Source organism: Sinohyriopsis cumingii, unplaced genomic scaffold (genome assembly GCF_028554795.1).
Source record: "Sinohyriopsis cumingii isolate HCF-2022 unplaced genomic scaffold, ASM2855479v2 utg000957l, whole genome shotgun sequence".
NCBI classification, from domain to species: Eukaryota; Metazoa; Mollusca; class Bivalvia; order Unionida; family Unionidae; genus Sinohyriopsis; species Sinohyriopsis cumingii.
The window spans coordinates 273,279-299,685 of NW_028315947.1; the positions used below are offsets into that span (position 1 = coordinate 273,279).

General features: G+C 33.2%; 1 protein-coding gene across 1 annotated transcript in view; it reads left to right on the forward strand.

The window, feature by feature from the left end:
* Positions 1–3,485: 3,485 nt before the first annotated feature.
* Positions 3,486–26,407, forward strand: part of LOC149772941 (plancitoxin-1-like) — a 63,788-nt gene continuing 40,866 nt past the window's right edge. The window contains exons 1-2 of the mRNA XM_089947053.1: positions 3,486–3,627; positions 21,067–21,241. Coding sequence (XP_089803179.1) covers positions 3,500–3,627; positions 21,067–21,241 — 303 coding nt within the window. The 5' untranslated portion in view covers positions 3,486–3,499. The remainder of the gene's footprint in view (positions 3,628–21,066; positions 21,242–26,407) is intronic.

Consider the following 26,407-nt stretch of genomic DNA (forward strand, 5'->3'; position numbering starts at 1 on the left):
CCCCTTTTTTTAAAAAAATTTTTTTTTTTAAAAAAAAATAAAAATAAAAAAAAAATCCCATATTCAATTTCCCTTGACGCTAGATAGTCCCACGATTTTCTCTCCATATTCAATTCCCCTTGACGCTAGACAATCCCACGATTTATTCCCATGTTAAATTCCCCTTGACGCTAGATTGTCCCACGATTTTTCTCCATGTTAATTTTCCCTTGACGCTAGAGTGTCCCAGGGTGTTTTTTAATGATAAGTCCCATTGACGCTAGGGTATCCCCATTCACTACTAATGTATCTACTATGCATGCACAATTGTTTATCAAAATCCACCTAATAGTTCCCTGGGAAACATTAATTAGCAACACTAAACATTGATATAATTTGTTACAATGATCTATCGCAATTACTTTGTCACAATGGTTTATTGCAATTACTTTGTCACAGTGGTCTGTCTCAGTTATTTTGTCACGATGGTCTATCGCATTTACTTTGCCACACTGATCTTACTTCATCAGTACCATCTCTAAACATATATTCCCTTCTATAAGTCTTCTCGCTAACACTTGTTGGACAGACGATTTCATCAGTGTCAAAGATGTTTGTTTTTTTGACATTCCATTTCGATCAAATCTAGTGCAATGTTTGTGTCTTCATAATATGTGACATCCCATACACTCAAAGGATGAATGTAGTCTCAAATACGTCATAACGTCAATTAAACGTTAGTACCAATTAACGTTTTGATTTCTCTTGCTGTGATATATAAAGCCTCAAAATTTCCCTTTTTGTTAGCCTCGTTGTGATCAAGAAATGTATGCCATATTAATCGGAAATGCTTTAACTTTTTCGTGGTTCTTTGTTTTGTATTGTTTTATAGATGTGGAAAGCATCGTGTCCACAAGTAAGAAGAAGTTTAGGGTTTCTTCACCGTATTGCATTTGCTCAAAATTAGCAAATATCTTGACTACCTCCACAACTGATTCATCAGTTTTTCTATATAGTTTATTCCTTTTTAACTAGTTCAGTATCTCCTACACCAATATGAAGCATTTTATGTCATAGTTATCACTTAACGTTTGATAACTATAGCTTTTGTTATCGTAACCCTTAGGGATGTATATGTAGTATCAGTTGTTTTATCTGAAATATTAGTCATTATTTCAATGGGGTATTGCTTGCCTTTTAGTCTCATTATTACATTTTACAGGTGCATGAATTTATTGTTAACTTCTGATGTCTTCTCTTTTAATTTTCACCTTCTTCCGGTTTGGTAATTGCTTATAAGTGCTATATAAGACAGCGGTTTATAGCTAATTTGTTCCTTATCCAAGAATTAATTTAGAGCACTAGTATTTCCAGGGGAAAAAATCACTTTTCTTCAAAGTAATTTGAAGAAAAGAAAATAATTAGCCCAAACTGGACACAACGTAAAACACCTGGATGTCTCAAGTGTTTATGCACGACTGACAATTATTTCTCAATATATCAGTAATAAGTCTATCTAAGACGCAAAGCAGATTCCCGGATGGGGGTCAACCTTCTAGAAATGGAAATTTGTTAACTGATAAATATCACGTCGTCCAGGCATGGCCTTGACTTACCATACTAATTCTCACCCTGAGTAAGAATTAAAAAAATTAAAAAAGTTGTTTACCAGAACTGCCACTGTTTCCCAATCCAGGTCAGAAACTATATACAGTGTTTCTATTATTATCACAGCCAGATCAAGCAGAACTGAAATGAATTTCTGTAAAATGTCAAATCCAGTAAACAAGGTTACCTTACAATAGCATGTAATATCATAAAAAATCAAACCTAAGAAACAAATAATTACATTAAATATGGATAACAATATATATATATATATATATATATATATATATATATATATATATATATATATATATAACTGATGAAATATATCAGTTTGATAATGTTATTATGGCTCTAAATAAACGTATTGTTATGTAAAGTTATTAGATCTGGCTTAGTCATATGCTGTGTTATATGACTGTCATACTCTATCTGCCTTTGTTGTATTAAACATTTATATTATACTTACAGAGTATAATACTGTCATAATATTATTGTGCATGTCTCAATAATATAATGAATTCTCAATAACTGGTTAATGAAAGTTTATTCACAATTGTCGGCATATATATATAGTTGTCAGAACGAGAAAAAAAAAGAGGCACAACTAAGGATGCATATATACCAATTTTGCTTTCAAACAAGATAAAAAGAGCTTTTCAAAAATTATAATTACAATATTGTCAAAATAAAGTTGATATGTACAGATAAACTTAAACAGATTTTGAATGACGTATGACTTTGTTAAACTTTGACTTTGCTGTGTTCAGAAGGACCCCTTTCAGCAGGGGTGACAAAGTTATAAACAAACAAAAATAAAATCAGATGAAAAATAGTATCCAAATGTGTACACCCAAAAAATATGTGCAGTTTTTATATTTTGACACTTTTCAGCTGATTTTATTTTTTCATAAAATTGAACCTTTTTTCTCTATGTTTCCGTTGTCATTCAAATGTGTAAATAGTTCAGGATTTGAAAGAAAAAGTATCTCCCCTTGGTTTCCTCACTCTTAAGTATTGTTCAAAGAAGCTTTAATTCCCTTTAGTTTGGTGTATTATTGATGGGTGTAATATGGGTTATAGAGTATACAGCTTAGCCTTACTTCAGATGTGCACCTTTCAAAAACTTCTAGCTCCGCTTGGTCAATTTTACTTCCTGGACTTCAGAGGTAAATTGTGAAAAACAAGGTCCGATAACTTTTTTTAATATATTTTATATAAGTTATAATTCATCCATTGTACTTTTAGAAGCTTGCATTGTATGGTTGGGCAAATTAATTTTCCCTATTTTCATAGGTGCTAAAGATAGTGTACTTTAGACTAATTCAGGCTGATTTTTTAGCAAAAGAGAGCAGTCATTTTAGTTAGCAGTGTACTAAGATCATGTACAATTTTTGTAAGTACAATATCCAAAGAAATGTCTGCCACATTACATCAAAGTAGCATAGTTGTATGCCAAAATTCTCTCCACTGTGCATGTTTTAAATGCAAGCAACTTAACCTTGCATACGTCACTCTCTCAAAAGTACATAATAACTTGTGAGCGCACCCTCTGTGTGTGTTTGTGTGTGTATGTGCGCGTGCGCGAGCGAGCGGGGAAAAAAAGCTGACAACACAGTGGAAAAACACGGCCTAACAGCTTTTACTCTGGTTAAGTTTTTATCTAATAGACAAACATACTAATACAATAAATACAACAGATCGCACAAAATTTATCTAATTTTACACGACCATGTCTAGTGTAAATGTCTAATATGTAATGGAAATGCCTGACGCTGTTTCAACCATACAATATCCAAGGATATAACTGAATCTTCTAGTGCATCTTGAGTATTGGAAGATTTATCTCCCATAACCAGAAGAATCATGCGCCTGTACGATTAAGTCGAATACGTCATTTTCATTTGACAAGATGGCGGGAACACGGAAGCAGGTCGAAAATACACGATGTATCAGCTTCGTTTTATTTTTGTTATTATATATCAATGTTGTATACAGTGATGTGCAGTGCCTGTCTGCTACGGGCCAATACATTGACTGGTAAGTAGTTTTACAGACAACAAGCCCAGTCTGTCTTTGGCACATCAGTTGGACATGCAGATGATAAAAAATATTGACATATTCATCACATTTTCGATTTCATCTTCCTCGTATGTATTTGACAATCATTTATCAGGAAGATAATATTGTTTTGGAAAGTGAACAGAAATATTTTGGAAAAGAAGAAATGTATTGTCGTCGTTTTTTCTTTCTCTCTACACTATTTAAAATTTAGATGGCAAAGGATAGATCTGCACACAAATTTCCAATCTTTTGGTTTGGTCTCCATTATATGCAACCCGGATATGTAGTCCTACAACATAAGACACATCACCCGATATTTTTTTGTTTGGGGGAAGGGATGATGGGACATAGCACAAAAACAAAAGCAACATGTGCTATGTCTTACATTGTAGGTCTACCCGGATATGGAGAGAACAATATACTTTAGTGCACAGTGTTTCCCTTTACCCTCAACTGTGCTTCAGGGAATCCCCTCCCCCAATTTTAATTTGACCCCCAGTTTTGATACCAAAGTTTGTTTTGTACACAGTCTGACCCCCAATTCTCACACCAAACTTTGGTCCAAAGGGATTTTTGACTCTCAGTCTTTCACCCTTAGGGGATATACACTGGTGCAAAAATTCATGTATGTGTTATTGTGTTTCACATTTGATGAAGGTCACAGTCTGATATATCACAGCCATCAATCACATACACCACAAAATCAGCCCAAATATGATGAGAACACTGTGAGTGGGACATTTCATTTACACATGACTGGGACCAGTTGGAGGAAAAGTCGCGTTTTTTTAACGACGCACATACAGTCAAGACTATAATGAAACAAGAGGTCACAACATATATACTTTATGACAGTAGAATATGTGTAGTCGCTTTGCTGATTTGCTAATCAGTGCACCAAGTGGCTTTATTTAACTACTTTCAGAAATCATGAAAACATTTAAATCAGTTCCAACACAGCTTCTGTGTGTTGTCTTTGAATCTAAATAGCTTTGGATAAATGTACAATGATATGTACACAAGCAACTGATTGTCAACTTGCATTTTTATTTACAAATTGCCTCATACAAGTGCAGGGCTCAAACTAAAATGTTTGAAAGTGCTACCAGAATTTTCATTGTTATAACATTAATCTAGCAAAGGTTAGTTACGGTTAATGTCCACTAGCATATTTCATGTTTTGAAATAACAATTTATAAATGCTGTACCATTATGTAAATTAATAAATAAAAAATAAATATATGAATAAATGAAACAAATTACTGAGGAATATAGAAAAAGTTAACTAAATAAATTTAACTTTTAGAAGAATAAAAGAATATTCTCTTCTTATTGATTTATAAAAAGTCTTTAATATTTTTTCTTGGAATGTTTGCACAAAGTGCTATCTTTTCTGTTATTTTGGTGAGAGTCTGAAATGGGTTCGAAGACATTTCAAGCGATATTTTATTAAGTTTGATGCAAATCATTTATTTTAGATTTTTCTCAAAATAGCAAAAGCTTGCAGACAAGGTAATTCAATCTCATGTTTTTATTTCTGAAATCTTAGTAGTTTTGTTGAAGAATGAGAAGAAAGTGCAGAGAATAAATATTCAAGCTGAGAGTATTTCATACAGTAAAACCTGTCATGAGCGACCTCTGCTATGAGCGACCACCTGTCATGTCCGACTGCAATCGTAATGCACGGATCGATTTTACTATATAAACGCTCTGTTATGAACGACCACCTGCTGAACGCGACCAGCGACCGCGATTTCTTGGCAAAATATGCATTTTGACACTGCTATGAACGACCGCATCGCCAAAAAATCAAAACAGATTGACACCACTGACCTTAACTTAATCCTTTGTAAACACTAGAGCTCGGGATAAATGTAGTATGCAAACAAAGTGCACATTAAATAACACTATAGTTGAACAACCATATATCGGGATAAACACCTCTAACCATCATTTAATCCTTTGTAACAAAGACGGCAAAAATAGCAAAGATTGCTCTAATAAAGTATTTAAAAATAATTTGTCTTGCTACAGTACCAGTTTTGTGAAATTTACAACTCCAGCGTACGGTGTCATTTGTAAACTGCAGTAAACCAGACTAAAGTACATGTCACTAACCGCCATTGTAGTGCCGAAGTCATGTGAATAGCCAGTAAGAGTAACATCAAAGGGAGTAATGATGGATATACGCAGTCAATTTAGAGGTTTGTATTTTTTCTTTATCTGTATGAAAACTCACAAAACGCTGGTAGTCCTTATGTCCAAGTGAGAAATCGTTTAAAAGGGCTTCAGTGTTGGTTTGAGTACGTCGTTTGCTTTCCAGTTAATCCATAATGCCTGGAGGGTGAATGAGCTCATTGTCTTTAATACTAGTAAGTGAGAATCATTTCCGGATTTTTTTAAAATTATTTTTTATTTCTTTTGTTAGTGTTTCACCAAGCCACAATCTGTTTACGTGGGTGCAGATGGTCGGAACATTTGTTTATCGAGCTATAACGCTGTTGATTTAAATAAATGTACAGTATTGTTTCCTGATGAGTTAATTATGTATTTTGGTTTCATTCATTGGTACATAATATATATTTATTCCACAATTCCCCAAAACCTGATCAAAACCTATAGTCTTTATAACGTCAACACTAATAACAACGGCAGAATCTCCGCTGAAAAAAAGAAAAATTTTAACACTGGAAGAAAGGATTAATGTCATTGAAAGAAATGAAAAAGGTGAGACCACTCGCAAAATAGCAGTCAGGATAAAGCGTCGGTAAAACGCAAGTTCAAAATGTAATCAAAGACAAGAAGTCCATTAGAAACGAATGGCAGAAAGGTGCACAAGCACAGAGGAAATATGCCACGGCACGACGGACAGTTTACGGAGATCTGAACGAGCGAGTATGGGAGTGGTTTTGTGTTGCAAGGAGTAAAAACATACCAGTAAGTGGAAAGTTGATTCAGGAAAAGGCAATAATTGAGATACATCTTCAGACCAAAGAGCTGAGTAAAACATGTCAACAAAGAAGTATAATGGATTTCTTTTAAAAAAACAGTGAATAAGTGTATAAAATAAGATATATACATCATATCTAACTGTTCATTTTTTGTACATATTAATGTGATGTTGAAATATAAATTTTATTCTCGTTGTTTGATAGATGTATATCTTTATTATATAAAGATATTTTGAGAGGAATGCATGCATTATTTAACAAGATTCATGAATAAAGGATATGATACATGTACAGTGAGTATGGGTATTAATTATTTTTCAACAATGCTAACTATTGACCCTGAAAACCAGTCCATTTTCACACACCTCTTATGAGAGACCACCTGTCTTGAGAGACCACTTTTGGTTGGCAGAAGGGGCGGTCTCTCATAACAGGTTTTACTGTATTACAATTTGTATGATACAACATTATTCCAGAGGACTCTTAATTTTCTTCTGGATGATACAATAATTCTAAACGGCTCTTACTTTTGAAAAGGATGATTTAACATTATTTCTACATGGCTCTTTTCTCCTGGATGATGCAATTTTAATTTTAGATGGCTCTTTTCTCCCAGATGATGCAATTTTTATTTTACATGGCTCTTTTCTCCTGGATGATGCAATTTTTATTTTACATGGCTCTTTTCTACTGGATGATGCAATTTTTATTTTACATGGCTCTTACTTTTCTGCAGGACCAGCATTACAAGCTTTGGAATATTTTGCTATTCATGTATTTTATTTGGTAATACTCTCAGTTAAGCTTAAATTTGAGAGTAAATTGCAACAAATAATTCTACTTCATGTATAGGCCAAGAAAAAGTTGGAAAATAATGTATGTGGTCCAAGAGAAATCTTAAACACATTGAAAAAATAATTCTGTTGAAATCTTTGCTGTTCTTCATCTTTAAGCATGTATTTATTTCATTCTCAAATAATACAAGCAGTCCCTTATCTACAGTTGTGCAAAGTCATAGTTATATATAAAACTTTCAAATAACTTTTAAATATTTTAATTATCTTTTTCTCTGATTAGACTGTTTTCATGAAGATCAACGTTGACTAATGGAACTGAATGTTTTACTTCTGTACTGTGTCAAGGCAACTATTTACCACTGTTCAAGTGTAAACAAAAGTACAATTTACATAGTCAATGACTTTGACCTATGTGTGTCTTTTCATTTAAAGCATTTTTCAAGCCTAAATACAAGTTTCTTTTTAGAAATTCCAAATATCTGATTTATGAATTTTGTTGTCAGTCATGAATCAGGCCTTTTGAATGAGCCCAGCACATATAAATGGTTCAGAAAATGCAGCGTTTCAAAAGTTAGCATGCATATAGTAACAAGAACTTAAAGCATTTGGATTCAAGTGGATCTTGCAAAAAATATTTTTATAGAAAGAATGCTTTTTTGATGGTTTTACTAGTATTGGTACAACCAGATCAGGTGGTATCTGATGAGTAAAACCAATTTTTGCATCCATTTATTCACAATTAGACTAGGTTTTTTTCCATTGGCATCTTATTGTGTAGTAGGTCAAATGATGATGTGTATATAAATAGGGGTTTGATAAAACAAATCATGCCTATTTTTGATCAGTCCCTGAAATCATTTTATTATTAGATTGTATGGTTATGTTCAAATAAAATTCCAGAGGAATTATTTATTTAAATTATTCATTGAAATTAATAAGTGCTCATTGACTTTCATTTATTACACTATATTGGAATTAATGTAAAATCATTCAGTCATACTGGATTGCATTATTGTGGTTCATCAGGACGGTGAAAAATATTGAAATTCATTTTTTTGGTATATTTTTTTTTGCTTGTGATAGGACATATAGACTTATTTAGGATTTAATTCTCAATATTGTACCTTTTAAATTTTCACCATGTAACTTAGAGAAATAAATTATTTGTTGATTTTACTTACAATTGATGGTTTCACTTTCTTCATTTTCCTTATTGGGGCCCCGAGTGGCCGAGTGGTCTAAAGCGCTCTTCGTTACGGATCACTGCCATCTCACCTCTGTCTGCGGCGGTTCGAGTCTAAGATTCAGCCAATTGGGTATGTGAGAAAGCTTGCCAGTAGCTTCTCGTGGGTCGGTGGTTCTTTCCGGGGTTTTCCGGGTTCTTCCTCCACCATTAATACTGGCCGCCATGTATAGCCTATCGTGCTGAAAAATGGCGTTAAACCCCACAACAAAAACAACAACATTTTCCTTATTATAAGACCTAGAGTCATAACAGAAATTGGATGCTCCTCCGGATCTCAGTTTGTTCAAAATATCTCAGAGATATAAAAAAAAATTGTCTTTCAAGTTTAAATGAACTTTGTTTCAGAATTTTCATTGTCCCTGGTAATGATTTTAATTTTGCACATTTAACAAATCATTAGTGAAATCAACAAGCATTCACAATGTTATCTTATCTTCAGAACTTTGTTTAAATCTGACACATGGTGGATAAAGTTTACAAAAAAGAACAAATTGCTTGAGCTTGCCAGCTGTTATGGTCTTTCAGAAGCAAAAGCATTTTTAACAAAACAAGAAATAAGACTATTTTGGTTCGGTATTTTGTGGGAAAGGACATTTTGGATAATAGTGCTTTTGGTTTGATTGGTTGGTCTGTATCTGGTTTGCATAGATATTTAAAGGAATTACAGTGAAAAAGATAGAATTGGAATTAAGAAAATGTCAGCTTCAAAAGGAAATGATGGAAAGGCAAATGCAGAAAAAGAGAGAGGAAGAAGAAATACATATTCCCTTATTGTCAACTCATAAAGCATTTAGTATTGTTTATTATAAAACATGTATTCTGAATTAGTTTTTTTAAGGACACATTTCCTGCGTGGTATGTATTTTCATTCCTGTTTTAATTTAATGATGGTAATTATCATTGGTATATACGGTATAAAAATGCCAGGTTTTCGCTCATGAAAGTTTTTTCATGGGAATGTCACTATAGCAGATGGAATCATAGCATTCGTAGTGATCATTCTTGGGATTGAAATTAATCGTGGACGATTTTATTATTGTGTTATATTTTTTGTCCTGGTTTTTCTTTTTTAAATTTTGTATTATTGTAGAGGTAAAGAAAAATCATTAATTTATGTGAATAATGTTTAAACTCAACATTCTATTTAGTGAAGAAGCGAATTTGTTATAGTAATTATTTCGACACAACAATAATTCACAGGTGATCCAACAGAACATGTAGGACTTTTGTTGTTTAAAAGAAATGAAAATCAAAGACATAATGTAATAATTGTGAGTTATCTGCAAAAATCGGAAGATATTAAGATATCGGGAGGTAGGACTGGAGCGATCCCAAAAATCGGGAGTTTTTTCTTTTTTTGGGAGGGGAGGCACCAGACAGATACCCTCCCAATTTAGCCAAAGCTTTTAAATAGTTTTATGTGTATTTGTTACCCCCAAAAGTGTGTTGTTTGTGTTGTTTTTAAACAGATTTTCGAAATTTTGATTTAACAATTTGGAATGGGGTATTTCAAAGTTTCCCTAGTGTGTCTATAAGATTGTTCATCCGAGAATGATTTCTATTATCCTCTCGGGATTCCTTCCCTAGTAAATTTGTCGACCTTGCTAGGGTCGCCTATGTCCCATGTTTGCTATATGAGTGTGCTATGTGTTGTGATTGCTATTTTTTGTTTTCCTGTGGGGACAGCATATTGTGTAAAATCTATTCCCAGTTGTCTTACTTTCTGCCGTGTTTATAATACACAGGCAGTGTTGTTTTAATTTGGAATTTTCAGCGAGTACTGTTATGTATATAACTTTAAAACCCTATTGGTTTATATGTGTGCACTATATGTCGCTCTCTTATATTGAGAAAGATTCAACTGTGCTCGAGGTGGGGTCTGTACTTTCTTTATTATTTGTACGTCTCCCATCTCGAGCAGGTTCTCTTTTATTTAAGTTTATGCCAAAGTTTCAAAAATATTTATTATTATATTTTGTCTTTTTAGTACAGTATGGAGCTGTATTATGGTTAGTATTTAAAGATTGAAGAAAAAAAATGAGGGTGAAAAACTAGGGTGATGTATTTATATTGTTAAGGATGTCTCTTATTTCTATATTTTTATTATCCCTTCCATAAGGGTTCCTTTTCCAGACACTTCCATGGGCATGTTCACTTCGCGTAGCGCCATGTGACATAGACCCATGGCATCCTTGTCTGTACTTTCCTCATGGGGGATATTATCATCTCTTATCTACTGTTATCACCTGTCCACAAGCTTTCATGGTTGTTACAATGTAATTTGTTATTTTGTATAGTGTGTTTTTGTTAAAATTTCCATCAAGGTACATACGGTTGTGTGGTTTGAATGTCTCATTTTTTTGTATTCTATTATAACTTGTTCCCTATTGTTTTTGGTTTGTATTTATTGTAGTATTGTGTGTGTTTTACTAAAAGGGCTTTTCTTACACAGTGGACATTTTGGCGGTACTCTGACCATATGCCGTCTCACTGCAGCCTCTCCCGCCAGCCATGCATCATGCATATATTTGAAGCAGAGGCTTTGGATTTTTAGGGAGCCTAGTTTTGACCAGTGCCCCCATGCTTTTTTCCAATTTATATAGATATGTTCTTTTTCTACTTTACATGTTATTTTCCCTGTGATTTCCTCCCTTATCCAGTGATATGTATGTTTTTAGTCAATTTCCCACAATTCCTTTTTATCTCTATTTTTAAGTAATAATTCTTTGGTACTTCTAAATTTCCTAGGTATTACAAGTAATTTTGTAAGACTATTATTTTTATATATGTCAATTCTGTTTCTAAGGGTAAAACCAAGCCAGTAAATATATATTCCCTCCCACGGTAGTTTAGGGGCTGAATTTAATCTTTTGAATCTATTTAGTGTATTTGTTATTTTGAGAAGTATAGGGCTAGAGATTCCTATTCCTTCCCTTTCTTTTGTCCTATATAATGTTTCTTTGTTTATATAATGCATTTTGAAATTCCATATATATTTTACAATCTGGTTATCTGTCTTATTCAGTGTAAGGTTATTTATGTCTATCGACTTCATAATATAATCTATATTAACATACATATATGTTTTTGCCACTTGGGCTCGTTCCATGATGCATAGTGGCATAAGTGCCCAGATATCAACATTTTTATTTATTTCGTTTTCTATTTTTTTACAGTTCACCTTTTCTTCATTTATTCCAAAGTATATACCTAATGATTTAAACTTTTTTTAAACAGTTGTGGTGGTATATTCGAGTGTTTACCTCTCCAGTTTCCAAAATTTCTGTTTTATCTTGATTGATTTGCGACCCAGATGCTTTACCAAATTTTTCGAATTCCTTTATTAAGTGTTTAAAGGATTTTGAATCTTCTATAAAGTTTGTGCAATCATCTGCATGTTGCAGCATTTTCATATCATCTTTTATATTTGGAACTTTTATACCAACTGTTTTTTCGTTGAGTTTTATGCTAATACTCAGCATTTCAATTGCTATTACATATAATAGCATAAATAGTGGTCATCCTTGCCTCACTGATCTTTGGATTTCAAATCTTTCTGTCATGGCTCCATTGACCTGTACTCTAGAGGTTATGTTGTTGTACAGTATTTTAGTCCATTTTCGGAAATTATCTCCGAAACCGAATTTTTTTAGAACTTTTTGTATATATTTATGTTCAAATCTATCAAAGGCTTTTTCTTGGTCAAAAAAGTAACATAGCAGCTTTTTTTTTCATGTAAGTAGTCTATAATTGTTTTTATATTAAGTATGTTATTTTGTATATCTCTTTTTTGGGGTCCACATGTATGATATACACTGATCATTTGGTCCATACCTTTTTTAATCTGTTTGCTAATATTTTGCTTATAATTTTGTAGTCCATATTTAAGAGGGAGATGGGCCTCCAATTTTTTAGGGCTTCTTTTTCTCCTTTTTCTTTATATATTAAAATTATAATACTCTTCCTCATACTTTCAGGCATTTTATTGTTACTAAGTAATATATTATTGTATAACCATTCAAGTATGGGCAACAACTCTCCACAGAATTTCATATAGAAATCTGCGGAGAGTCCATCTCCTCCTGGAGCTTTCCCTTTATTCCATGTTTGGATACTTTCCCTTATATCTTCTTGCGAGATGAAATCCTCACATAAGTCTTTATGTTTTGAGGATATCACCTCGCAAGGGATATCTTGCAATTATATTCATCGATTGTTTTCCCTGTAATGCTTTGCGTATTGTATAGATTAGAATAAAATTCTTCAATATAGTTCATAATTTCCCCTTGTTCTGTTGCTAATTTATTGTCGGCAATTTTTAATTTATCTAATATTACCCCCCCCCTTCTCTTTTGTACAATCCTTATGCTGTTTTATAAATTTGGGTGAATTTTCCAGCTCTAATTTCTCTCCCTCTCATTTCTTCCTCTATAAACGCCTATAATCGTTTTTTTTTTAATTTGGTTTCTAGATCATTATTATTTGTTCCTTGAAGTTGAAATTTTATTGCTTCTTTTTCCATTTTCATGCTTTTTATATTGGAGAACGTAATCGCTATTTCTTTGAATTTCTTTTTTAAAGTTTCCCATTCTAAAATGATATCTAAATTCCCTCTTTGCTTAAAATCCTCTATTTCTTTTTTTTATTTCATTTATAAAATTAATATCTTTTAAAAGTGAATTATTAAACATCCATCTCCCCTTACCCCGTCTTTTTTTGTTTTAATTTCCATAGTCATGTAGATAAGTTTATGATCTGATATTTTTAAGTTTGATATCCCTGCTTCTTTATGTATGTTTTCATCGTAATTTGTACACAGAAATTTATCTAGTCTACTTCCATTATTTTTCTTCTATTCGTATGTATATTCCTTCCGTAATATATTTCGCCTTCTATATATGTCAACAAATTCATGTTTTTTTTAAAAAGAATTCCATTTCCGGTTTAATCCATACGTCGTTCGGTGTTAAAACCCCATTCCCTATCAATATTTTCACCTACCCAATTAAAATTTCCCCCAATAATGACTTTTTCCATGGTATATTTTTCAAGGTATTTCATAAGCTTCTCTAAAAATCTTTTTTTGGTTTCTGTTGGCTGGCATATATATATATATATATATATATATATATATATGTATATATATATATATATATATATATATATATATATTAATTAGATAGGCCTTTTCAATGGTTATGTGTAGAAGCCTTCCTTTAAAAAATTTCCCTTCATCTATTCTTTCCCACATTAGCCCTCTTTTATTTTTATTCATTGTTGCTACCTCACCTTTACATCATTTCCTTCATAATCGTTATTTAAAATTATACCGTCTAAACACTTTCATACATTGCTTTGTTTTCATTATTAAAAACATTATATCATACTTTATATCCTTTGAAAATTTAAGTAACTTATCTTTATTTATTCCATTAATATTTATAGACAGGATCCATAAGTTCATTCCTTCCATTCCTGTCTCTTACCAGGGTGTCGCATTGATGGTTATACTGTCTTAGAATTTTTGTTTTTTGGTTTGGTTTAGATAGAGGCACTGGTTTCCCCACCCCTCAGAAGAGTTGGGCGAGGTTTCACTTTCTGTTATCGTTGTATTATTAGTTTCTTGTAATGTGCTATCTGGTTCGCTTGTTATTACAGTCTATCTTGTTTCTTCTTTGCTGTCCAATTCTGTTTCTGTTTCTGTTTCAAATTCCGTTAATTCTTCTTCTTCACTAGTCATGTCTTTTTCCATTTCGCTCTCACTTTCGGTTCCCACTTCACCCTGCTCTGTATCTTCATCTTCCTTTCTTTTTGGGTATGATTTTTCTCATCTCGGTTGGTTCTTTCATGGGTGTTGTATTTTTCTCTTGTGGTGATACGAAGTCCGCTTTTCTCTTTTGTCTGTTTCTTCTAGGTAGGGGTGTCGACGTCAAAAGTTTAATCCCCACCATTTCATTTTCTGCTTCTTCTTGTGTTGTTTCTATTTCTAGTCCTTCAAATCTATTTTTAGAGAGTATATTACTCTCCCTTGCGGGTGTGTGGCTCTTTCCAGTTCTGTTCGGGCTCAAGATTTCTTCCCATTCTGTTTTTTTTTTTTTTTTTGGCCATCTCCATTATTTGTAATATCAATTTCCAGTAATAAGTGTATGGTATTTTCTTCTGCTTGCTTTTCTTCTCTTATCTGCCGGATTAAATTGAGCATTTGTTCTCCCTGTTCTTTTTGTTGTTGTTGTTGTTGCTGATCGCTCTGTTTGTTTTTGGTGACTTTGCTTGCATAAGTTGTTCCATTTGCATTTGTCTCCATTGTTGCTTTTGTTCCTGGGCATTCTCTTGGGCCATGCCCAGTTTGATGGCATACGGGGCACGCTCTGTCTTTTTCATAGCCCTTATACCAGCTCTTTAGTCTGAAACCTAATACATATAAATATATAGGGATCCTCTTTGCCTCTTCTCTTTTCAAGTAGATAAATCGTATCCCGGATTTGATGGGGGCAAAACCCCACACAGTAGCCATCTTGTGTGTGATGACTTTGGTCCCGAATTTTTTTCAATCTTCTGCACCAGTTCTGTGTTATCAACTTCGAGTGGGAGGCCCATAATATGTATTTCGGTTGCTTTGGGCTCTATTTCTCTTATAAATGGTGGTGTTTTGGTGACCGTAACCAGCATTCCTTTTATCTGTAGGGTGTTCTTCTCTATTAGGGGGGTTCTCTGTTTTGGATATAGTACTAGTTTATTGAGCCCTCCATTTTGCAGTGCATCTATTTTCCCTTTGTCGATTCCTAGGGTGTTTAGCGCTGTTAGTACTTTAATTTGCCTTGAGCACAGTTGAATCTTTCTCAATATAAGAGAGCGACATATAGTGCACACATATAAACCAATAGGGTTTTAAAGTTATATACATAACAGTACTCGCTGAAAATTCCAAATTAAAACAACACTGCCTGTGTATTATAAACACGGCAGAAAGTAAGACAACTGGGAATAGATTTTACACAATATGCTGTCCCCACAGGAAAACAAAAAATAGCAATCACAACACATAGCACACTCATATAGCAAACATGGGACATAGGCGACCCTAGCAAGGTCGACAAATTTACTAGGGAAGGAATCCCGAGAGGATAATAGAAATCATTCTCGGATGAACAATCTTATAGACACACTAGGGAAACTTTGAAATACCCCATTCCAAATTGTTAAATCAAAATTTCGAAAATCTGTTTAAAAACAACACAAACAACACACCTTTGGGGGTAACAAATACACATAAAACTATTTAAAAGCTTTGGCTAAATTGGGAGGGTATCTGTCTGGTGCCTCCCCTCCCAAAAAAAGAAAAAACTCCCGATTTTTGGGATCGCTCCAGTCCTACCTCCCGATATCTTAATATCTTCCGATTTTTGCAGATAACTCACAATTATTACATTATGTCTTTGATTTTCATTTCTTTTAAACAACAAAAGTCCTACATGTTCTGTTGGATCACCTGTGAATTATTGTTGTGTCGAAATAATTACTATAACAAATTCGCTTCTTCACTAAATAGAATGTTGAGTTTAAACATTATTCTGTTTTGTTTGTGCCATGGCAAGATTTTGAGTAAAAGCAAATATTTAAAAATCTCACTACTTTGCTTCTCAGTAATGACTGTGCTTCTCAGTAATGGGTGACAGAATCTTTTTCTTCCTGGCGTGAAAGTAGACAGGTATGGTGTAAGGTCGCTTACATCAAAGCAAACTACAGCTCGGCTTTTACGGTATTAGCATCTAACCGTATTGTTTGTTCGCTGTGTTGTCATACTGGGATTACATTTTAATGGGTTAGGTATTTACAATTTCAATGCAAAGTAAAAATGTAATTACTGGTGCACTCACATAAATGTCTAATGCAATAATGCATAAACAAACAATCGAGTCAAAAGGGAGAGGCAGTGTTACAGCAACTCGCGAATGCTAAATTCTTGTCATCTTTCGATCAAATTATACACAAATCTAAATTAGGCAGAAACAATAAGAAATAAAGAAAATTAAAAGAATTACTTTTCAAACAAATGTATAGAATTTCTTTTTAATAATCATGCATGCCAACCTCAAGATAAGTATACATTACTTTTTTAAATGAAACTTTGCCGAAATAAATGCATTTAGAACTTACCTTGTGCATCTTGAGATGTCTCTGAGTTGTAGGTCGGCTTATACTCAGGTCATGCAATTTTTAGTGTTTATACCTGTTCAGTTAGGGGGTCGGCTTATACGCGAACGAGCTTATACACGAGTATATACACGGTACTTTGTCTTTGAGAAGTCTTCTAATAGTGAAAGTGTTCAGCTTTGTTAATGTTCCTTCTTCTGTGTCAGTTTGGCATCAGACTAAGTTTCAGGACCTGTGACTATTGGAGTAGTGCTTCTTTACCTATAGAATGTATTTATTACTATGAATTGAGCTAACTAGAGATAAGATTGTGGTTAATTCACTAGTAACTGACAAGACTTGTTGATCCTATTGAGAGTGAAATCCCTTAATTGTATCATAGTATCGTACTTGTGAAATGAGAATGATGTTGTGAAAGAAATATTCCTTTAGATGACATACTTATTGGTCAGTCTTTTGATGAGGTCACATTTGCTTCTGTTATTTATCAATCAATAGATATTAATCACTGTAATCCTCAAACAGGGTGACAAAACACAGTCACTCGCTGTCAAACAGGAACAAGATCCTGCGATCTCCTGTCCTATTTCAGACGAATATTAGTAAAAATTAATCCACACGAGTTCCAATTTCTTTCTTTGTGGAAAAATGGAGTCTTTAAGAGAAATTAAAGAACAGCTGAGGTACTTACTGGTGACAAGTGGTTGGTGAGCTATCAAAGTATAATGACTTGTCAGAATAGGTTCGGTCAGTGAAATGTTTTAATTACAGTTGCCTTTCTGAACATTTGGTCCAAGTAGTTAATTAAATTAAGTTACCTTTTTCAAGTAATAAATTTCTTATTGATAACTTTTAGCTATGTTGGTCAATGACTGATTGGATGGTCAGTTATTTTCCATCTATCCATTTTGCCACTAATGAACTACTTGGAGGATGCTTTGAAACTTTCATACACATTCGATCCATGGTGTTATTGCTACCACTCATGAACTACTTGGATGATGGCTTTAAAACCTTACACACACACATTCGTTCCATGGTGTTATTGCTTCTAAATGAAAATATTGCTGCTTGGGTATCCAGCATTGCCAGCAGAGTAGTCATCTTAAAAAGCTTGTCATTGCTACTGACAAGAAAACTATCAAAATATAGTTTCCATTAAAAGTCCATATGATGTATGGTTGGTCTTAAATGAAAATGGTGTCAGTCAGATGTCCAGTATGGCAGTCATCTTAAAATCTTGTCGCTACTCCTTCCGAATGGATGATCACAGCAAGATATTTTCACTAAAATATTTCTTTGGTATCTCATTGGGTCTTGTTGTCCTTAAATAAATCAAGATCAGAAGGGTGTGGTATGTCCTTGGGCAAGGCATTTTACTGAAGCACTAAATAACCTATATGTGTGCAATGCAGTAAAGCACCAAACTAATTGAAAGGAAATGGCTGCCACTCAAACTTCATATATGGCTACCATGGCGACCATCTTGAAAATCTTGCTATTGCTACTCCATATCAACTCCTGGTTTTCACTAAATCTTGTGATATCTTGTTGACGTTAACTAAAAATGGGGCTGATCTGAATGGCAGACATATTCAAAATCTTGTATTGGCTTGCCTCCATAATGTATGGTAATACCAACATGTTTACGCCAAAGGACTTAATATGATATTTATTCAGGTCTAAATGGTGCCTGTCTGACATCCATTATTGCCACCACAATAGCTATGGTGAAAATATTCCTGTCACTAATCTTCCTGAATGGTTGGTCTTATCAGCATGGGATTTTTACTAAAAGATTTCTGATCATGTCTAGATGGTCCTAAATAAAAATGGTTTCGATCTGACGTCCAATATGGCCACCATAAAAACCCGAATAAAGATCTTGTTATCACAACTGTATTTGAAAAGAAAAAGTCATATGAATTTAGGGTTTTCACCAGAAGATAGCTTGTGATGTCCAGTTGGTCTCAAAGGAAAATGGTGCCGATCATACATCCAATATGGCCACACAGCAGCCATCTTGAAATTCTTGTATTTGCTAGTCATATCTTGGACATAGTGTTATCTCTCTATTCCTTTCCAAATGGATGATGTAATAAATTCTGTTTTCATAAAATATAAATAGTGTGTGGCTCGTGTTAAAATAATTCTTGCAATTCTCAGCCATAAATATTAACTTTCATGGTTTCATGTGTCTTTGTTAATAGTGAACAATCGAGGATACATTTTAATATATATGAAAGTTTAAAAGATGAATATGTCAATGGGTTCCCAGGTACGCAGATACCCGCCAGTTGATAATAACCCAGGTAACAAAATGGTCAAATGGACAAATGAGTACCCATTTTAAAAAAAAGTTTCTTACAATTTATTTGTCATACATGTACTGTATAATGATACAAGAAAAGACACCTCTCCTTTCCCGTGAGACCTATTCAAGAATAAATGCTGATATTTCAAGCAAGTTTTTGCATTTCGCATAGTGTAATAAATTTGGTCCCGACCCTTAGCTCAAGCATTCGACTTTGTATCATACCTTTAAGGAATGCCAGACCATTTTTTTCTCCATGCTACTGCTTGACATTGCCATGATCACGCCCACTTAATTGGCAAGTGTAACTCACTGAATGGAATACTGCCCTCTCACTGGCCAAAGGAAAATGACGTACTGTAACTATTTACAACTTTTTTGGTTTTATTATATGGTACTTATATGACATCATTAAATAAGAATCGATGATACAAACCCCTGAGTTCCTCGTTTGACCCCTGTCTAATATCCTTTTTTGCTATTTATTGCATATACTTAAAAGAAGAAAACAGACTGGTTTCTTGAAGGGGAAACCACATGTTACAGATTCATTTTATTTTGATACCACATACGTAGCAATCCAGTCTAAATTGAAAAAAATATGCGTCAAATATCATAATAAACAGGCTTTATTGATGTGAATGATGGATGTTACATGACTGAGAAATATTAGAGTAGAGGGATTTTGTTAAACTTAAAAAGATTTAGCTTCCAGAAAAGGACAAATTAATAGCACTTTAAAAATTTTGAAATAAGAATTCAACAGTAATGTCGTACAGCAGACATCATTTGTGGACTTTACGACTATTCACAAAAATTACTGTAGACATGTGGACTAGTTAAAGTGAGTGTTATGCATAAATAATTTATCACTTCCTTTTGTGTATGCACTTTTGTACTAACTACTAATCCACATGGATTTAGCTGATTTATGACAAAAATTTTAACTGCAGATCCAGGTAAGTAGAAAATATAAATACGTATTTCCTATAGTTTTCTGTAATTATGGCATGTAATATATAGATTGTTCTTTTATGATCAGATTACCCTATTTTGCCATTTATATTAATATACATTGTGCATATACCTCTCTTGGGGGTTGGCATGTGTGGACCTACAACAAAACAGTTCAGGTTCACATTTAATACAATTTCCTTTTGATCAGGTACACCGGTGGTCGATCATAAGATTAACAGGTACACAGTGGAAGGCTTCTAACATTTTGACATCTCATATCACAGAACAAAGCCTGAGATGGTTTGAACGCACAACAGTTAGAAGGAGATGGTCTTATATTGAATTCCTGGAAATTCCCTTCCCCCAGTGGAGCATCAGTCCCTTTCAGGGACTCTTGTTTGTCATATCTCAGCAACTACATCACAAAACTATTTAATTCTTTGTGTTCCATATTTTTCAAGAAAAAATGGTTGGCACGGATAGAGCTTGACAGAAGAATACACAGAGATATTTCAAATTCATGCATTGTTTGTTTATTTCAATCTCATCTCAATTACTTCTTCCTATGTTTCAATTGATGAAAGGTGCATTTCAGGTATAAGTTATTTTGGACTGTGTCAAAAATGTCTAATCACATGTTGCTTGTGAATACACACACACACACACACACACACATATATGATTTACAATTACAAATTGTAATTATCCAAGAGTCTGCTGTCTGGACAGAGGAATGGATTATTGATTTATGGATACTCACAATACTAGGTTAAGAACCAAATAATGTTATGGCATGCACTGCAGTATTCTTTCTCTCTCTCTCTCTCTCTCTCTCTCTCTCTCTCTCTCTCGTGTCATTCTTTTGACCAAAATTTTATAAATTAATATGATTTCATTGTATCATTCTAGACCTTTGTATATTTTTTCCAGGATTTCTTGCCGTCAATAAAATTCATTTTTAAAAATATATAATGGACGATCTATGTCCTTGCACAGGTTCATAGTCTACAAACTGCCTCTCTTAGACAATGATAACAAACATGACGCTAGTGGAAAAAGCTTTTACTACATGGATGAAAATAGCCCAGAATGGAAGTTTTCCAGTGTTGGTATGGGTTCCTCAGGGCATGCTGTCTACAACACGTTACAGCAGATATACAAGAATCTTACAGTAAGTCGGGATTAAACATTACATGGAGCTATATGTAGTCGTAATTATTTTGGAATGTAATATGTTAAATTGGTTTGGAATGTTATATATTAAATTGGTTTGGAATGTTATATATTAAATTGGTTTGGAATGTAATATGTTAAATTGGTTTGGAATGTTATGTATTAAATTGTTTTGGAATGGAAAATGTTAAATTGGTTTCGAATGTAATACACCAGAACCTCGATAACTAGCACCCGGATAAGTCGCGATCACACTTATAACGCGGTGTCAGGTGTGGCTCCCAATATTTTTCGAAAGAAAATATATTTTAAATATATTTAAAATATGCTGAACGTGAAAAAATTGCGGTAAGAATTGGTAAATTAAACTTTGATACATTACTCATTTTATCATCAAAAATGGTGATTAATGCCCATAAAGATATAATCCATATTGTTAAATCTGCAAGTTCTAAATAAGATCATATATTAGGTAAGTTTTTTTTAATTATAAATAGTTGTCAGTACACTGTAAATAGTCTGGTGAAATAGTGATCAATGAAAACTTCTGGTAAATGCTAACAGGTGCCAACAGAGAATGAAATAAACACCAATTAAATGTCTTGCTGTGTGAAAGTCACGTTCTAATCCTTTAATTCCGTTTCAGTGTAAACATTATAATCGCAGCATATTCTGTTCTATGAAAACATGAACAGAGTCAATAGACCATCACATCGAAACCCACGAGTACTTCTGTGAGAACCTAATTACATGCCAGCTTTGTTTTGATCAATAATTTGGGGAAGTGTTTGTTGCATTAAAAAATCAATTAAAAGAGACCTGTGTTATTTTATCACTTTGAACATGTCTTTTGTATCAAATCAAGCAAGGGAGGTACAAAGAAAAAATTCATAGTCATGCAAATCTAAGCATAAGTTATTGTGGTCACTGCCATTATCAACTCATTTTATTTGACCATTCGAAAATGCTTTCACCTTTGTATATACTTAACATCATTAAAGTATATAGAGGGCGCTTACCAGTTATTTTGTACTTTTGAGAGAGTGACGTAGGTACGGTGAAGTTGTTTGCATTTGTATTATGCACAACAGAGATAATGTTGGCATACCTCTATGCTACTTTTATGTAATGTGGCTGACATTTCTTTGGATACTGTACTTGTGGAAATTGTACATGATCTAAGCACACGGTACAACAAAATGGATGCTCCATGTGCTTGACAAATTAACCAGAATTAATCAAAAGTACACTAACTTTAGCAGTTATTAAAATAGGGAAAATAAATTTTGCTGAAGTAGACAATAGCAGCTACTGAAAGTGCAATGAACCACTTACAAAATATATCTGAAAAGTATAAAAAGTTATCGGCTATTTTTTCAGCAATTTACCTATGAAGTCCAGGAAGTGAAAATGACCATGCGGAGCTAGCAGCTTTTTTTATACGAGCACATCTTAAGTGAGCCCAAGCTGTATACTCTAGAACCTAAATTACACCCATCAATCATACATCAAAATAAAGGGAATTAAAAGTTATTTTAAGAACAACTAAGATATACATAGTCTTTATTATATAGCCAGTATAACCAGTGAAGAAATCCTGGAAATTCTTTTTCCTTAAAATTCTAACCCTGTGCAAAATACGAAACTGTAGAGCACCACCTTATTACTAATCAGTAATGCGTCTTAATCATTTGTAAATGTGACCATGGAGAGTAAAGGAATCAAGTGAAAGGCGTACTCAGTGACTGAAAAGCTGTTTATCATATATAGGGTTCATAATAGTGAAGCGAGAGCCAAAGTTTGCAATGAACTAAAAATTGCTGAGTCGACACAGATCATACAATTAGGAAATCTGCAGGATTTTGCTCATTGGCAGAGAAATCAAGAAGTAACACAAAAAAGTATTATCATGTTCAAATTTACGTTTTAAATCTGTAGACCCATTAAATTCATGTTGGTAATGATTAACCCTTGTGATTTTTGTTTTCATTTTACTTCGTCCACAATCAAATCTATCTATCATTCGTTCAATCGACAATGTTTCTCGAAAGGAGTGTCGATCTTTTGTATTAAAAAACCCGTCTAATTTGGATCAAACAATAAAACTAGAATGTATCCAATTCAACACAAATTATTGACGTAGTACACAATGTATGAAGTGACACACGTGTTAAGCGAACGGAAACCACATGGAATAATGTTTTTGTTGATCTCCTCAATATACTTTAATTTATCTTGAAATTAATGTTGCTTTATGAGGAAAATTTAAACAATGTACACCGTTATGAAAAGATATTTATTCACAGTTAAACTCAGCATGATTATAAATTGAGTATTCAGCACTATAACTTGCCAACCCACCCCCACCCCTTTTGCCTTTACATCGATCCCTTTATTGGTTTTTTATTCATTTTATAGGTCCCTGGATAACTAGCACCTCACTTATAGTGCGGTCGATGTTTTTGGACCCCGACATGCATGAGTTATCAAGGGAGAGGTGTATGTTAAATTTCTTTGGAATCTTATATGTTTAATTGGTTGGGAATGTTATATGTTAAATTGGTTTAGAATGTAATATATTAAATTAGTTTGGAATGTTATATATTAAATTGGTTTGGAATGTAATATATTAAATTGATTTGGAATGTAATATGTTAAATTGGTTTGGAATGTAATATGTTTGCAACAATCTAGTTGTCTAACTGTTGATATAAAAAATAATCACAACTCAGTTATGCATGTTGAACAGGCAGCGACAAATTTCATATGCATACGTTAATCGACGGGACTTCCAGGTAAAAACGCTGAGTCAAGATTACATGTTGGAATGCTTTAATGAGAAACCAATGCTGCATTAGCAGTAAGAAAACAATATCCCCTTTCCTTTTTTATGAATGATTGATGATTACAATACCTGCACTTTTTAAAACAAGTGGAAGGGGATTATGTCATACTGTTCATTTACACAAATTGCTCCTACATATTCAAACAGAGACTTCATAACATTGGCGTATGATCGGTGGATATTATGTAAATATGCACAAAGGTTTTGATAATTTGTAACAGACCCTGGTATTTCAGCTAGGGTAACATTGGTCATCTTACATAAATAAAGTTCTTGGAGAATTAGTATGTGTGATTAATGAACCAGTTGTCAACATATGTCAGATTGTATTTTCAATTATGCTCCTAAATGACAGTTTCATAATGGACACAAAAGGACAAACTTATACATGGAAGTGACATTAACTTCAGAATCCAAACTTTACATTCCATGGGGCTTAGCCCAGGGTAATAGGCTGTGCTGTATCCAGCCTTACCTTCCATTGGACTTAGCCCAGAGTCACAGATTGTTCTGAATCCAACTTTACCATCCATGGGTCTTAGCGTAGTATCATAGTTTAAAAACTATTTAGATCCCTCTGCTATAACCATGTATATACTTACTGGGCATAAAGAAACAAGGTCCTTTATAAAGTGCCCACGTATTGGGGTGGAGGTCAAAACAGTGAAATGTAGAGATACTTGTGTTATAAACAGAATCGTGTTTAATATTGATTTTCTAACAACATATATTGTTCTCTACATGTTCAATGTTCTCTTGCTGTCATTCTCTGTCTACTTTCCAGTTCAGGGAGCCAGAATGGTCCACCATGGTATAAGTGGAGATGTTAATAGAATGATATGTATGTAATTAAATTTTGATTTATTTATGTATTTTTCATTCCTTCATTTTTATTTATTTATATAGTTGGCTGTTTTTGACAATTAATATTACTTTTTTTGTATTTTTATAACAAGTACAATTTGAAGTATATTGCTGGAAAAGATTGAATCAAAACATTTTGTTTAAGAACGTTGCACAAAAGATAGTCATTGTGGACAGTTAAGTTGGCAATTTTACAATGAATAAGGGATTATGCAGATCCACTTAACTTGCATTTGCTCAGTAAATCTTTTAGAGTATACTTGTAACTACTAAGTGTCAGTGATGATCCCTGAGGTGAAGCAGAAAATCTGGAGTTGGATGCAACTTGATGGCAAGTTCCATTCACGTCAGTCATAGAATTGTTCATCATAATTCTGTTGCAAGAAATTGGCAAGATGCCATGCTATTTAAATATATATTGTGTTGTTATTATACAAAATACACATTCAGTCTGTCAGATCATTTGCACATACCACAAGTCTAAATGAGTCACTGTCGGATCATTTGCATGTACCACAAGTCTAAACGAGTCACTCTTCCTGATCATTTGCATGTACCACAAGTCTAAATGAGTCAATCTGTCGGATCATTTGTTTGTTCCACAAGACTAAATAAGTCATGTGTTAATTGCTTATCCTGATTCTCACCCCTTACAAAGCCACTATTAGCTTCAATATTATTAGTTGGGATATGAACTGAACTCAGGCCAAGATCTTTGTCAGGACACAGAGCAGTCTCAGACCAAGGTAGACACATGCAATATTTAGACCTAGGATATAATAATATTTAAAGCAAGGATGCATATATATTTTAACCAAGGACACATGTAATATTAACCAAGGATACCTTAACATTTAAATCAAGGATACATTAATATTTAAACCAAAATACATTTATTTGAACCAATATACATATAATATTTAAACCATGGATACATGTAATATTTAAACCAAGATACATATATTTGAACCAAGATACATATAATATTTAAACCATGGATACATGTAATATTTAAACCATTGATACATGTAATATTTAAACCAAGATAAATATAACATTTAAACCAGATACATGTAATATTTAAACCAAGAGTACGTGCAATATTTAAACCAAGATACACGTAATATTTAAACCATTGATCCATGTAATATTTAAACCAAGATACATGTAATATTTAAACCATGGATACATGTAATATGTAATCCAAGAGTACATTAATATTAAAAACCAAGGATACATTAAACTTTAAACCAAGAATACATGTAACATTTAACCATGGATACATGTAATATTTACACCAAGGATACATATAATATTTAAACCAAGGATCCATGTAATATTTACACCAAGGATACATTTAATATTTAAACCATCGATATATGTAATATTTAGACCATTGATACATGTAATATTTAAACCAAGGATACATGTAATATTTAAACAAAAAGATACATG